Source organism: Telopea speciosissima, chromosome 8 (genome assembly GCF_018873765.1).
Source record: "Telopea speciosissima isolate NSW1024214 ecotype Mountain lineage chromosome 8, Tspe_v1, whole genome shotgun sequence".
NCBI classification, from domain to species: Eukaryota; Viridiplantae; Streptophyta; class Magnoliopsida; order Proteales; family Proteaceae; genus Telopea; species Telopea speciosissima.
Genome location: NC_057923.1, coordinates 46348563 through 46361275, shown reverse-complemented (window position 1 = coordinate 46361275; position 12713 = coordinate 46348563). Strand labels below are relative to the sequence as shown.

At 39.9% G+C, this 12713-nt stretch overlaps 1 protein-coding gene across 1 annotated transcript; it reads right to left on the bottom strand.

Annotated features, from left to right (window-relative positions):
- Positions 1-5211: 5211 nt before the first annotated feature.
- LOC122672353 (aspartyl protease family protein At5g10770-like) lies at positions 5212-11903 on the bottom strand. Its single transcript, XM_043869840.1, has 4 exons — positions 11734-11903; positions 9411-9856; positions 7418-7531; positions 5212-6543 (listed from the first exon to the last, which is right to left on the bottom strand). Exons 1-4 carry the CDS (start codon positions 11901-11903, stop codon positions 5282-5284), a joined length of 1992 nt encoding a protein of 663 aa, XP_043725775.1. The 3' UTR covers positions 5212-5281.
- Between the last annotated feature and the right edge of the window lie 810 nt (positions 11904-12713).

The window sequence follows — 12713 nt, the reverse complement described above, 5'->3', positions numbered from 1 at the left end:
TTAAGGGTTTAGGGCCTTTACAAAATTTCTTGGGCATTGAAGTCACATGCAACACTATCGGCATGCTTCTTTCTTAAAACAGGTACATTGGCAATTTATTGAATAGGGTGGGAATGGTAGATTGTAAACTTGTTCTTACTCCCATGGCCATGAGCAGAAATTGTCTGCTTCAGGGGTGCTCCCTTGGCTGACCCCACCCAGTGTCCGTCCATTGTGGGGGCCCTGTAGTACATTACTTTGACTCGGTCTGATGTCACATACACTGTCAATCAGGTCTGCCTGCACATGCACTGTCCTATATATTGATCAATATTGGTCTCATGTCAAGCGCATCCTGTGCTACATAAAGGCTACTTGTTCTCGTGGTCTCTTTATCGCCTGCTCCACTGATCTCAACTTGTAGGCCTTTACCAATGCTGATTGGGCCGGTTGTGATGATAATCGTAAATCCACCGGTGGATATGCTATCTTTATGGGACCCAATATGATCTCCTGGACATCCAAGAAGCAAAAGACTGCAGCCCGTTCATCTACTGAGTCTGAATACAAGGCCCTTGGAGACGCATCCGCTGAACTTACGTGGTTGATGTTTTTTTTTTTTTTGGGAACTTCACATTCCCATAACTAGCCCTCTAGTCTTATGGTGCGACAACATTGGCGCCACATACCTATCTGCCAATCCAGTGTTCTATGCACGCACTAAACATGTAGAAATCAATTTCCACTTTGTATGGGACAAGGCCACCAAGAAGGAACTTACTGTTCAATTTATTTCCACTAAAGATCAACTAACAGACATTTTATCAAAAGGACTCTCCTCTACTCACCCAAGTCACTTTTCTGCACGACAAAATGAAGATTTGAAGTCTTCCATCTTCACCTTGAAGGGGTGTATCAGCGCTACTCTCACGTGTACACCTTGGTGTGATCAGCACAACTTCTAACTTCTCTCTCACGTGCCTTATCCTAGTTAGTTGAGATAACCATTGTATAAGCAATTCTATATCACATGTAACTTCACACATGTACACGTTACTTAATTCTAGACTTCTAAAATCATTGTAACTCAATTACTTAACAAAGAGGAGACCTCCTCAATGGAAGCAACCGATATTACTTTATCCATTATCTTCACAATTAACATGGCTGAAGCCCTCGTATTCCATCTTGGCAAACCATTTTGGACAAGAAAGTAATAATTGAAGGAGACAATATGGTACTCATCAACTGTTTTAAAAGGATCAACGTGTCTACTCCCTTGCGTATCACGTTTGTCATCCATTTCAATCACTCTGACGTCATTCATACGTTTCGTGAAGGCAATTTTGTACCTCTTATGGTTTATATTCTCCGTATTGTTATCTCTTTTCTCATATGTTTCTTGTACCCACTTGTCTATAGGTTTCTTTCAATAAATTTTCTTTTCACCAAAAAATAAAATTGAATGGTGACAGCGACCACCTCGAATTCCCCGCCAAATATGTCGGTGTTGATTTACTTTGAACTATTAACAAAAGACATTGGACACTTGCTTAAGTCATTCTCTGATAAGCTGATATATCAGTTGTAACTTCTAAGTCATTTTTTTTAACACTAAAAATGGTTAGCTCTAGTCATCCTTGAGAATATGTTTCTTATAGGATTCTTATCAATTTATCAATGTCTTCAAGAAAAGGTAAAGTAGCGGTTCAACCAAACGAGATTTATAGAAATAGAGAAAAGTAAAAAAAGTTATCCTTAAATAAAGAAGGATTTATAAAAATAGTTCATTTGGATTTCAATTACACTATGGAATACATCATTCACAATTATTGATTTAGGGGTTGGATTGATCAATTCATGTATATACTATATAGGTCATATGTCATTCAGAGTCAAACACAATCATAATTTTTTGACGAAAAACTAATACAAATCAAAAGACCTGCTTTCGTTGCCTTGGAAGGGCAATATTGATAAAGGACACTGTGGGTTTGTCCACTTTCTATTCTTAATCATTACGTACTAGTCATGCAACAACCGAAGTTGTTCAAACTAGATAAAGCGTTAATGGACATTATGAAGAAATCCTTTAAGAAGGAGATAAATTAATTATCTTGTATAGTAAAGAAAATTTGTGGCTTGAAAGTTAATAAAAACATTATCCTTTCATTAAGAAAGAAGTGACAACCAAGCAACTACATAGCGTGCGTTAGCATTAGAAGAATATGAGCATAATACGAGCCAAAGCTTTGCTTTCACCCCTAGGGTGGTCTAAGATCAGGGGTCCCTCACATCATGATGAGGAAAAGTCAAGTGAGGCTAACGGGGATGTGGATTGCTATTGTGATATATCGTATTTTGATACCCTCTCGCGTTGCAAGAGGGTGGACCGTGGAAGAAAAGGGAATCTCCACTTAGATTAGGATCTAGGATGGATTAATTTTGCACATTTTTTTTTTTTTATCCCAAAAATTTTCTAGGACCCAAGCTGGCCCCTAGAATTTTATTAATAATCAAAACCATAAGAAAAATATTGGGGGGGAAGGGACATTCCAACCAAACCCCAACCAAAGGAGACAAGCTCTCAAAACCCTCTAAAGAGACTCACCACCCTACAATAAAACCCAAGCAACAAAACCTAAGTCCTCAAAACAGGAAGACCTACAACGTCCTCTTAGGTAATCCTCTTTAGCTCAGAAGGAAGCTGATCATCAGTTTTAAACAAAGTGTTAGCAGTCGAGTCACATGCATAGTTCGCCAGCCAATCCACGGCCCTATTGCTCTCTCTCTATAAGAAGAGGAAATCATAGGATGAATGGAATCTATAAGAGATAAAACCTCATGAAAATATTACCATCCCTTCCAGAGATTGCACACCTTCTTGGACACGTAAAGAACTACCAAAGAAGAATCAGAATTCACATGGACGCCCATAAGACCCAATTCTTCACAAAGCTTGAAACCATCCCTTAATGCTCTAAACTTTGCTATGAAGTTAGTGCTTTCCCCATAAAAATTAGCGAAGGCTGCTAAAGCTCTGCCATCAATATCTTTCATAATTCCTCCTCCTTTGAAGGAAGGGCTCCAAATTAACTCAAAATTTAATGACCGGTGTGCCCCAGATCAATGGGTATTTGTCAAGTTATGTTTGGAAAGGTGTTAGGCACCTCCAAAATGCCTGGCCAGAACTGGTCTTCCTAAACCATACACTTATTGTATACTTGTTTATTTATGTATGTTAGGCACATAATTTAATTTAGTTTGAAAATATTTAGCATACAATAGTTAAGGTTTATGAACCTAATTAGACTAATTAGAATTAATGTCTTTATCCTATAGGTACGCAATGGCCCGCAAATTCACGTAATCCATTAGAAATCATCAAAGGTACCTGATGGCACGTAAATCCATTTAGATCTACTAGATACCACCATAGGTACCCAATGGAACGCCAATCATTGTAAATCCTCAAATCATGCCTATATATTTGACTTACTCATGATCTTTTTATTTTTTTTATCTTGTTTCTTGTGTAGGATCTCTACTGTCCCAACTACAAGAAGTACTGCCGCACAATTCATGTGCAATCGTGGTACATGAGGCTATGCCATAGGGTGTGGCCGGGGGTCGATCAGACCGGTCTCGAGGGTACGGTCCAGCTGATCATACTAGAGATGGATATTCCAGTAGTCCATGCTCTTGCTGAGCAATAGTGGCCCAGCACACACACCTTCCATATTTTGGCAGGGGAGGAGACTATTACCCAGCAATGTTTTTATATGATCATGGGACTGCCTTTCGATGAAGATCTTGTTCGCCTCACCTGAGAGTATCACTTGAGACCGCTTCGGTCCTAAAGAGATCTTCTGAGGGTCAACCTCAAAGAGTCCACCATCAGGCTCACGGCCTTGGGGAAGACCTAGGAGACAAGGGTGGTGACCGACGACTCTCCCACAGAGCTCCTGCATCAAGTTGGTCAGAGCTTCCTCCTTATCGGTCATGGAGGTCCTCTTCTGTGACATTCGAGGGATTATGGATCCCACTTTTGTCCACTTTTTGAGGAATTCCACCGAGTGAGGAGCTTCGACTAGGGTAGATTGACATACACGTAACTTTCCAAGGTTACAGGGGAGAACACTTCAAGGTTTTAAAATACTCAATGTAGTGATATTTCATTAGTTGATTCTTTACCAATTACATTGAGCAAAGCTCCTCTAATTTATAGAAATCCAAAACTCAAATCTACGGCTAAGATTAAAGACAATAAAAAGGGAAACTAATTCTAAGTTTACATTGCCAAGAAAATACAACCCAAAATTATCTAAAATGATTGAAATAAAAAAATAAGAAGGCATAAGAAAATCGTCCCACATAGCAGTCCCTAAGTCACGGCTTCTTCTAGTGGAGCAAGTCAACTTTAATTCCTAAATTGTAGGAATGAGGAGGGGAAGGCAAACTTGCTTCAAGATTGCCCACGTTGTAGAACCTTTTTTAGACATTCCAACTTTCACATATATAGTTTCCTAAAATGTAGGAAGGAAATAAAGCAAAGCTTTCAAGTGTTAGGCACCCACCTCATATCCCATGAGGGGAATCAAGTCGAGCATAGTTCAGGATATTAGGATGATGAAAGAAAACGTTGAACCTAGAAGGTTCCAAATGATTGTGTTTTGGATATGAAAACCTTATATGATGTCTGTTTGGATGTTTTGATATGTTTATTTATGCACTAAGAAAATGATGAAACCCAAGTACTTTAGTGAAATCATTGATGAAAAAAATTGGATATGGAGAAAAATATGCAGTGCGAGATGAAAAAAAAGATAGAGATTTTCTCGAACATTTTTTCCATAGAAAAAAAATTCCAATGGTTGTGACACAATCCCAAGTTTTGGGGTTTTATTCTTTCAAACAATTTTATTAAGAAGGAAAATATAACATAGAAATCATAAGCTTCTATTTCTCTTACTTGTTCAGTTTCTTTTTCATTTTTTAATTAATGAATGGAAATATATCAAAGAAAAAAAAAACAAGAGAAACATACATGCCAATAGGATTAGTCAATAGGAGAGATCACAACGAAAGAAAAACAACCATCACAAGGATGATACATCAAAAATCAGTGTGGGGGAAGAAACAAGTAAAAGGATGATACAACAAATCTATGGGAGGGGGAAATAATTTAAAGGAGGATTCTAGCGCCAAATCCCCGCTTTATTCCTCTATATTTCTATTGCTAATCTATGAGTCGCTTGATTTCTGGCCATATTATCTTTATATTACAAAGGTATCGTTCATATTAACTACAAGCACCAGTGCCAAATCCCAGCTTTCCTCCTGCCACATTATAAACCACCTCATATGTGTGCTGTTGCATATTTCCAAGTATCCCCAAATCGGTAGGAAGGCTGTTTCCAGCAAAAGCCAAGCAATATTGAGTTGAGGTTGCTTGAATTATAATCCCAGACTGATCAACATTCAAGTTAGTACCTCCACCAAAATGCAACACTATGCTTGGTAATGTTACTGTACTGTATCTAGACAAATCATAGCATGTGTCCAATAGTGAATACGGTGGCGCAAGGGGATACCTCAACATTGCTCGACGAAATGCCGAACTAAGAGCTGAATAGGCTGCTGGTGCCAAACGAGTGATGACAGTTCCAGAATCTATAATGGTTCCTGAAGTTGTAAAAACTGATGCTGCGATTGATAGCTTCTGTCCTCCAACACTTATACCCGTCATATTTAGGAAATAGAACGAGGGGTGGTTTGAATTTGTTAGTAATGAAGTGTATTGAGCATTAGAAGATGAGGAACCCACTTGGCTACCGAATGCAAGAAAACCAGTAGAGCTGCTTGAAGATGGAAGACAATAGGAGAAATTCTTTCCATATTTTGAAGCAGTTTGTGATACTGTAGATATCTGATTGCGGCCGAGGCCTAGTAATCCATCTGTAGTACCAAATAAGCCAATGCTGTTGTGACCACACCCGAATTCGAAATTTAAGAAGAAATTAGAGGAAGATAGTGTTAGTGTATCAGTTACAAAGTCCCCTTCAGAGTAGGATCCATCGCCATATGTGACCTGGTAGAGGCAATTGGTGGTGCAAGATGACTGTGCATAGCCTGCTGATTGCAATTGCGAGCATGCAGTGGAGCCACATGAGATGTTGGAATAGGTGGAGGAAGCAGAAGAGTTGAAGTAGGGATCTTGTTGTGAATAACAATTGCTGGAGTTGCATGGTAGGCATTGGATCCAAGTAAGATCGCTACCTGTATCGAATTCTAGTGTGAAATGTTGCTGAGGTGTTCCAAATCCAATCCTGACAACGTAGTTTCCAGTCCCATAAGAATCGCCAGAGTTGGCAGGAATTTGTACTGTAGAATCTGCTACCGATGACTGTTGGTTGGAGAATTTGGAATTGATGGACTTCACTCGGGTTTGGTCGTTGGTGAGAATCAGGCTAATACTTGGGATTTTTGATTTCCCTTCCTTCAATAGTGAGCAAGGTCCATATTTGTGAGTTACTTGCAATAGCCTGCTTAAGATTTCGGAACCTGAAAGCGTAGTCAAGAAGGTAAACCTTGTTAATATAATGGATGAGGGGGTGTGGGAGGTAACTTCCTAACCTTTCGCACTGTTATATTAAATTCCTTGGCACCAACCAAAGTTCATTGACTTTTTGAGTGTTAAACTACCAAATTATACTTTTGGGAAAAAATCCTTGCCACGCTAAATGGTGTTTGCACTTGGATAAAGAGGAGGTCAAAATGATGGCCCCATCCCGTCAAATGTGAAAATTTCACCTCGTTGATTTCCTGCATGTGCTCTCACTGGTCCTTGTACTCCCGAGGGGCCGATGAGAGTATTTAGGAGCATCAGCATGGATGAGGCTTATAATTTTATTGGGGCAGTGTGGTAATTTTGCATGTTCCTATATTTGGGTGTTGGACCCATGTGACCAGGCAAAGTTCTTTTTCCCTTTGAAAACTTTTAGTAATGTATTTTCCATTGAATAAAAGGAAATATATTAGTTAAAAAATTCTAGAAATGTGAAATTAAATTTTTACCTTCATTATAACCACATGCTTATAAGGTGTTTTAGCATGAAATGGATTTCTTTCGAAGTAGGTGAAATAGCTTCTAAGCGTGCTTTTACATAAAAAGACGCAAAAATCATACCAAACATACTAAAACACCCTTAAAATATTTTTTTAAACCAAACCCAAGAGAGCATAGTGTACTGCTTTGTCCAAATTGGATCAACGATGGACAAAAAGAATGAATGAAAATAGCCCTCTTTCTTAACGAAAATAATTTTCTAGTAACCAACTGCATAAGAACAGATTCCTTCTTGTTTTTATTGAGAAGTTACTGTCCCATGATCCCATCTACCCTTACAAACACAAATATAAAGTTGAAAGAAACCACCTTTGGCAGGAGTAGAGCAAACATCGGTTGGCAACAAGGAGCTAAGTGAAACAACATGATTCTGAAATTGAAGATTCGCTCTCATTTCTGCGAATCTATAGGCCTCTACCTTTTCTATAGAACAACCAGCAAAGAGAAACAAAGGAAGAAAAATTGAAAGAAGAAGACAAAGGGAGGAGGAGTAGTTAATGGCCATGGATATGATGGGTATTGAGTTCTCTAAGACAATTATTTCACTTTCCCTCAACCCTATAGCTTCTGGCAATAACCCAACCTTCAAGGTCTATTTATAGAGGGAAGAAGGATCTACATCTTCTTATTTTGTGGAAAACCCTTACTCTACCAAGATTGTCGCAATATATAAAGAAATGCGCACTCCATGTCCTAATAGACGTACAGTCCAATTAGTTGATAGAAGAACCTTATGTTCGAGATATAAAATATATTATCCGGAACCTATACGGAACCCATATGGATGATTCCACACACGTTTTAAGAAGCATTTATGTACTTTTCACATGATTTCTATATATATAAATAGCAGATGCGGTCAAACAAGAGGAAATGGAGAACCATCTTTCTTCAAATTTTTTTTTTTCTTATTAATTTTAGGGGAAAGTCGTACACGGTTGTGTAAGTGGTGTATGTAAGAGGGTGGGAGTTTCAAAGCATTAATTAATGGGTGGGGGTTTATCACTTTTGCAACTCTTTGTGAGAGAGACACGATCGTGCATGCTTACACAGCCGTGTATGAAAACTTCCCCATAAAAAATAAATAAAGTGACCGAAACTTTTGATAATGCAATTTGAGGTCTTTTTTAAAGAATATAGTTTCTATCCATCTGTGGTTAAGAGAGAATCTCTTTATCCATCCCATTTGACCTCTTATTGAATAGATAAGGATATTTCGGACCATCAATTAACAAGAAGTGACACAGTCCAATTATAGCGTCACATCGCTATTGGTGAAAGAAAACTTAATTTATCCAATACATCAAATAAAAACTGCTACTCCAGAGTATCATAGGCTTTTTGAACATCCAACTTAAGCACTAAATTTGCTCCAAAGCACTCATCATATTAGTTAACTCTGGTGCTATTCCGATATTAGAAAAAATAATTTTTCCTTTCTGAAACGCTCCCTGTTCCTCCGAAAAAAGATTATACAGCAAAATCGCCAATCGAGATGCTAAGATCTTAGGAATAAGTTTTAAAAAAATTACCAAGACATAAAGGACGGAACTACAACGGAACTAACAACTATTTTTCTTGTAGAGTTTGATGCTTTTTTCACAGGAATCCATCATGTGATGTCTCTGAATGTGAGAAAGCTCTGGGTTGAATTTGATTCCCAAGTAGTGGTGAAGAGCATTAAAACCTTACGCATCTCGTGGATTTATCAACAGAGATGGTGGCATTATAAATTGTACCTGGAGAACATCTCTTAGTTTATGATTGAACCTACATTTCTTTGCTAAGGATTAACAAAGAATATATTAAGAATGAAAAAAGAAAAAAACAGAATTTAACGTGTAGGCATTCCTAGACAGATACACAACAGAAAATAAGGCAAAGGCCTTAACCAAACCAAGGACAAAGGAATCACCCACACGCTAGTCAACCCTGAATCTATGGCAACCCAAGGCATCAAATAAAAACCCATTTACAGAGGAAGGGAGATCAGAGTTCCAAACACGAGAGGAGCCACTCTTATCTACAACCTTAACTAGGAAATGAGCCACCGGATTAGCTTCCCTGTAGCAATGAGTAATCTTCCAAGTTACATCGTTCAAGAAAGGATGAAGATGTAGCCAAGCCTGCCTAGCGAACCAAGGAAAAGAGGCAGAACGGAAAATGCTCACCACAACAGCAGTAGGAATGATGAACGTTGTAGAATGTCCCAACAAGAGGAGATAAATATCTTGGAATGGTGCATTTGCTGTGAAGGATAAATGTATGGCCTCTGGATTGTCTGATTCCACTTCTAACTAACCCATGCCCTCCTCTATAGCTTGGAGAACCCCACTTCTAATCGCCAGAATCTCACCAATAATGATGTCTAAGAAGTTAACTGATTCAGATATTGCTGAAATCGGATGACCTCTAGAGTTCCTAAGAATGTGCCCGGTCCCGGCCATATCCTTCTTCCCTGATAATGCTGCATCACAATTTAATTTGATCTGTCCATCAGGAGGAGGACACCACTGGTTCTGGCCCAGCCTATTACCTACCAGGTAGGTACTTGATGATGGACATGGATGAGCTTTGATAAAGCCTTCGGAAGCTTTACTCGCATATTGTATAACCCCTAGAGGTGTCCGGCTCTTCCCTATAAAGACCAATTCGTTTCTTGCCAGCCAAATTCCCCACACCAGAAAACTACAGAAAGTCTTCTCTTTCCTCCCTTCAGCTTTACTTAGAGAAGAGAATTTCTCCCAGCTAACAATCCAATCCTTGATAGAGTGAATAGTATTGGATTGTGTAGTGAGTGAAAGAGGACAACCATACCATATAGCACGAGCATAGGCGCATGATAGCAGTATGTGATCAATGGTTTCCAATGGGTCTCCGTAGCGTAGGCAAGCAAGATCAAGGGTAATCCTGCGTTGAATAAGTTCTGCCCTAGATGCAACTCCTCCTTATTAACCAGCCTAAGCCTATGGATCAGACTCCTCTACTTCCGCCTGCCCAGTACTGTTGTGCGCCCCCATACATAAGCGTGGCGGAAAGTAATGCCTTACCCCCACTCAGGCAAGGTGCTCGGGCAGGGGTAAGGCGGTATATTCTACCTTGCTTGTGTGTAGGGCACACATGGTAGTAGAGGCAAGCGGAAGTAGAGGAGTCGAATTATAGTTGTTAGTAGTGGTGGAGAATTGAAGTCCAATATATATTATTGTAGCTGTAATTCCTGAATATATATTGAAAAGACATTGAAAGGGTTCTCTCTGAACAAAGAGAGAGAAGCTCTTCGTCTTCCAAAGCTAGTAAAACTCTTTATGGTATCAGAGCTCCATAGAGCAAATCTCTCATGCATGATGATGACAATGGCTACCTTTGCCTCCACCCTTTTGTATCTGAATTCTTTGAACGTTTCAAATTTTATGATGATCCGACGTACTCCCGATAATTTTATATTGTGGGAAACACAAATGGTTTCTCTAATCGAAAGTCAAAATTTGATTGGCTTCATCAATGGAGATTGTCCTCCTCTAGACCAGTTGATTGAAACTGCTGCTGACAAAGAGATTCAGAATCCAGATTACATGTCATGGATTTGAACTGATCGGCTGATCAAACACTGGATTACATGCACACTTTCTAAGTTTGATCTTGGTCTAGCGGTCGGCATTCACTCGTTTGTCGAACTGTGGAGCACTTTTTTTGAAGCATTCTCGCAGGTTTTGGAAGCTCGTGAGTTTGAGCTGCTATCAAAACTTTATTTCTTGAAGAAGAAAGAATCTGAATTCCTAATAAATTTTAATAGTTGGAATCTATATCCTTAATTCATTCTTGTCCAAGAGGACAATATTTATACAAGAGTGTACATGCGATGAGAAATATGGTAACCCAATATTGGGTGATACAAAGATATGAATGGTAAGCTAATCAACCATATATAACTACAAGAGATGCCCAACCGATTGAGATTCTATAGCAGACTTGATTGAGTTTCCATAGTAAGCTTGATCCATATCACATGTGATCATAACCGAGAAAGGAAGGTATATCGTGATCTTTCTCTCTATACACCCCCTCAAGGTGAAGAATTGGGAAGCCGAATCTTCAACTTGTCCCTTAGTGTCTCAAATCTGGAATGTGCCAACGGTTTGGTCAGGGTGTTAGCCAGTTAATCCTGAGAAGATATGAACTGGACTTGGAGCTGTTTCTTGGCCACACGATCGCGTACAAAATGGAAGTCCACCTTAACGTGCTTGGTACGCGCATGGAACACAAGATTCACTGACAAGTATGTGGCCCCTAGGTTGTGACACCATAAGATTGGTGGACTAGAAGTAGGCTGGCCGAGTACTTTAAGAAGAGATTCTAACCACACCAACTCGGCTGAGGCATCAGCCAAGGCTTTATCTTTGGCCTCAGTGGAGGACCAGGCCACAGTTCTTTGTTTTCGTGACACCCAGGATATGAGATTTGGGCCGAGAAAAATTGCGAAGCCCCTAGTAGATTTGCGATCAGCTCCATCTCCAGCCCAGTCGGCGTCTGTGAAGGCTTGGAGAGTGTGGACTGGGGATCGTTCAATGAGTAGCCCCGCTGACTGTGTGTGGTTCAAGTAGCGTAGGATCCGCATGGCAACCTACCAGTGCTCCTCTGTCGGTGATTGCATAAACTGGCAAGCGCGATTCACCGCAAAGGAGACATCTGGACAGGTCAACGTGACATATTGCAAGGCCCCCACAATTGACCTGTACTTGGTTGGATCGGCCAGTAATGCACCCCCTGAATCAGTAAGCTTTGTAGTGGTGGTCATGGGTGTTCAGACAGATTTACAGTCTGTCATATTTGTATGCTCCAAGAGATCAAAAATATATCTCCTTTGTGACAAGAAAATCCCCTTAGGATGCCGGTTGACTTCAATCCCTAGGAAGGAATGGAGATCACCCAAATCCTTAAATGAAAATTTTGTAGATAGGTGCTACAATAGTGACTTTACCATGTTGTGATCGCTGCCGGTGACAATTATATCATCCACATAAATCAAGATGTAGCAGACATGACCCCCCGAGCAACGTATAAAGAGTGACGTGTCAGTCCTTGAACCATGGAAGCCCAAGCCAATTAAGAACTCTGACAGTCTGTGAAACCAAGCATTGGGTGCTTGTTTTAGCCCATATAACGATCGTAGAAGCTTGCAGACATGATCTGGATAGGACGGGTCCACAAAACCCTGAGGTTGAGACATAATTACCTCCTCATCCAAAGACCCATGGAGAAACGCATTCTATACGTCCAGTTGGCGAATGGGCCAATTACGTGAGACAGCAATGGACAGTACAACCCGAATTGTGGTAGGTTTCACTACCGGACTAAATGTCTCACTATAGTCCAATCCATGCTATTGATGAAACCCTTTTGCCACCAAACGCGCTTTGTAGCGCTCTAGGGAACCATCAGCCTTTCTTTTAATTCGGTACACCCACTTATTGCCAATGAGATTCATGTGTGGTTGCCTACATACCAAAGTCCATGTGCCATTATGGAGCAAAGCATTGAACTCCTCTGCCATGGTTGTACACCACTCAGGAACCTTGTTAGCTTGCAAAAAAGATGAAGGCTCAGA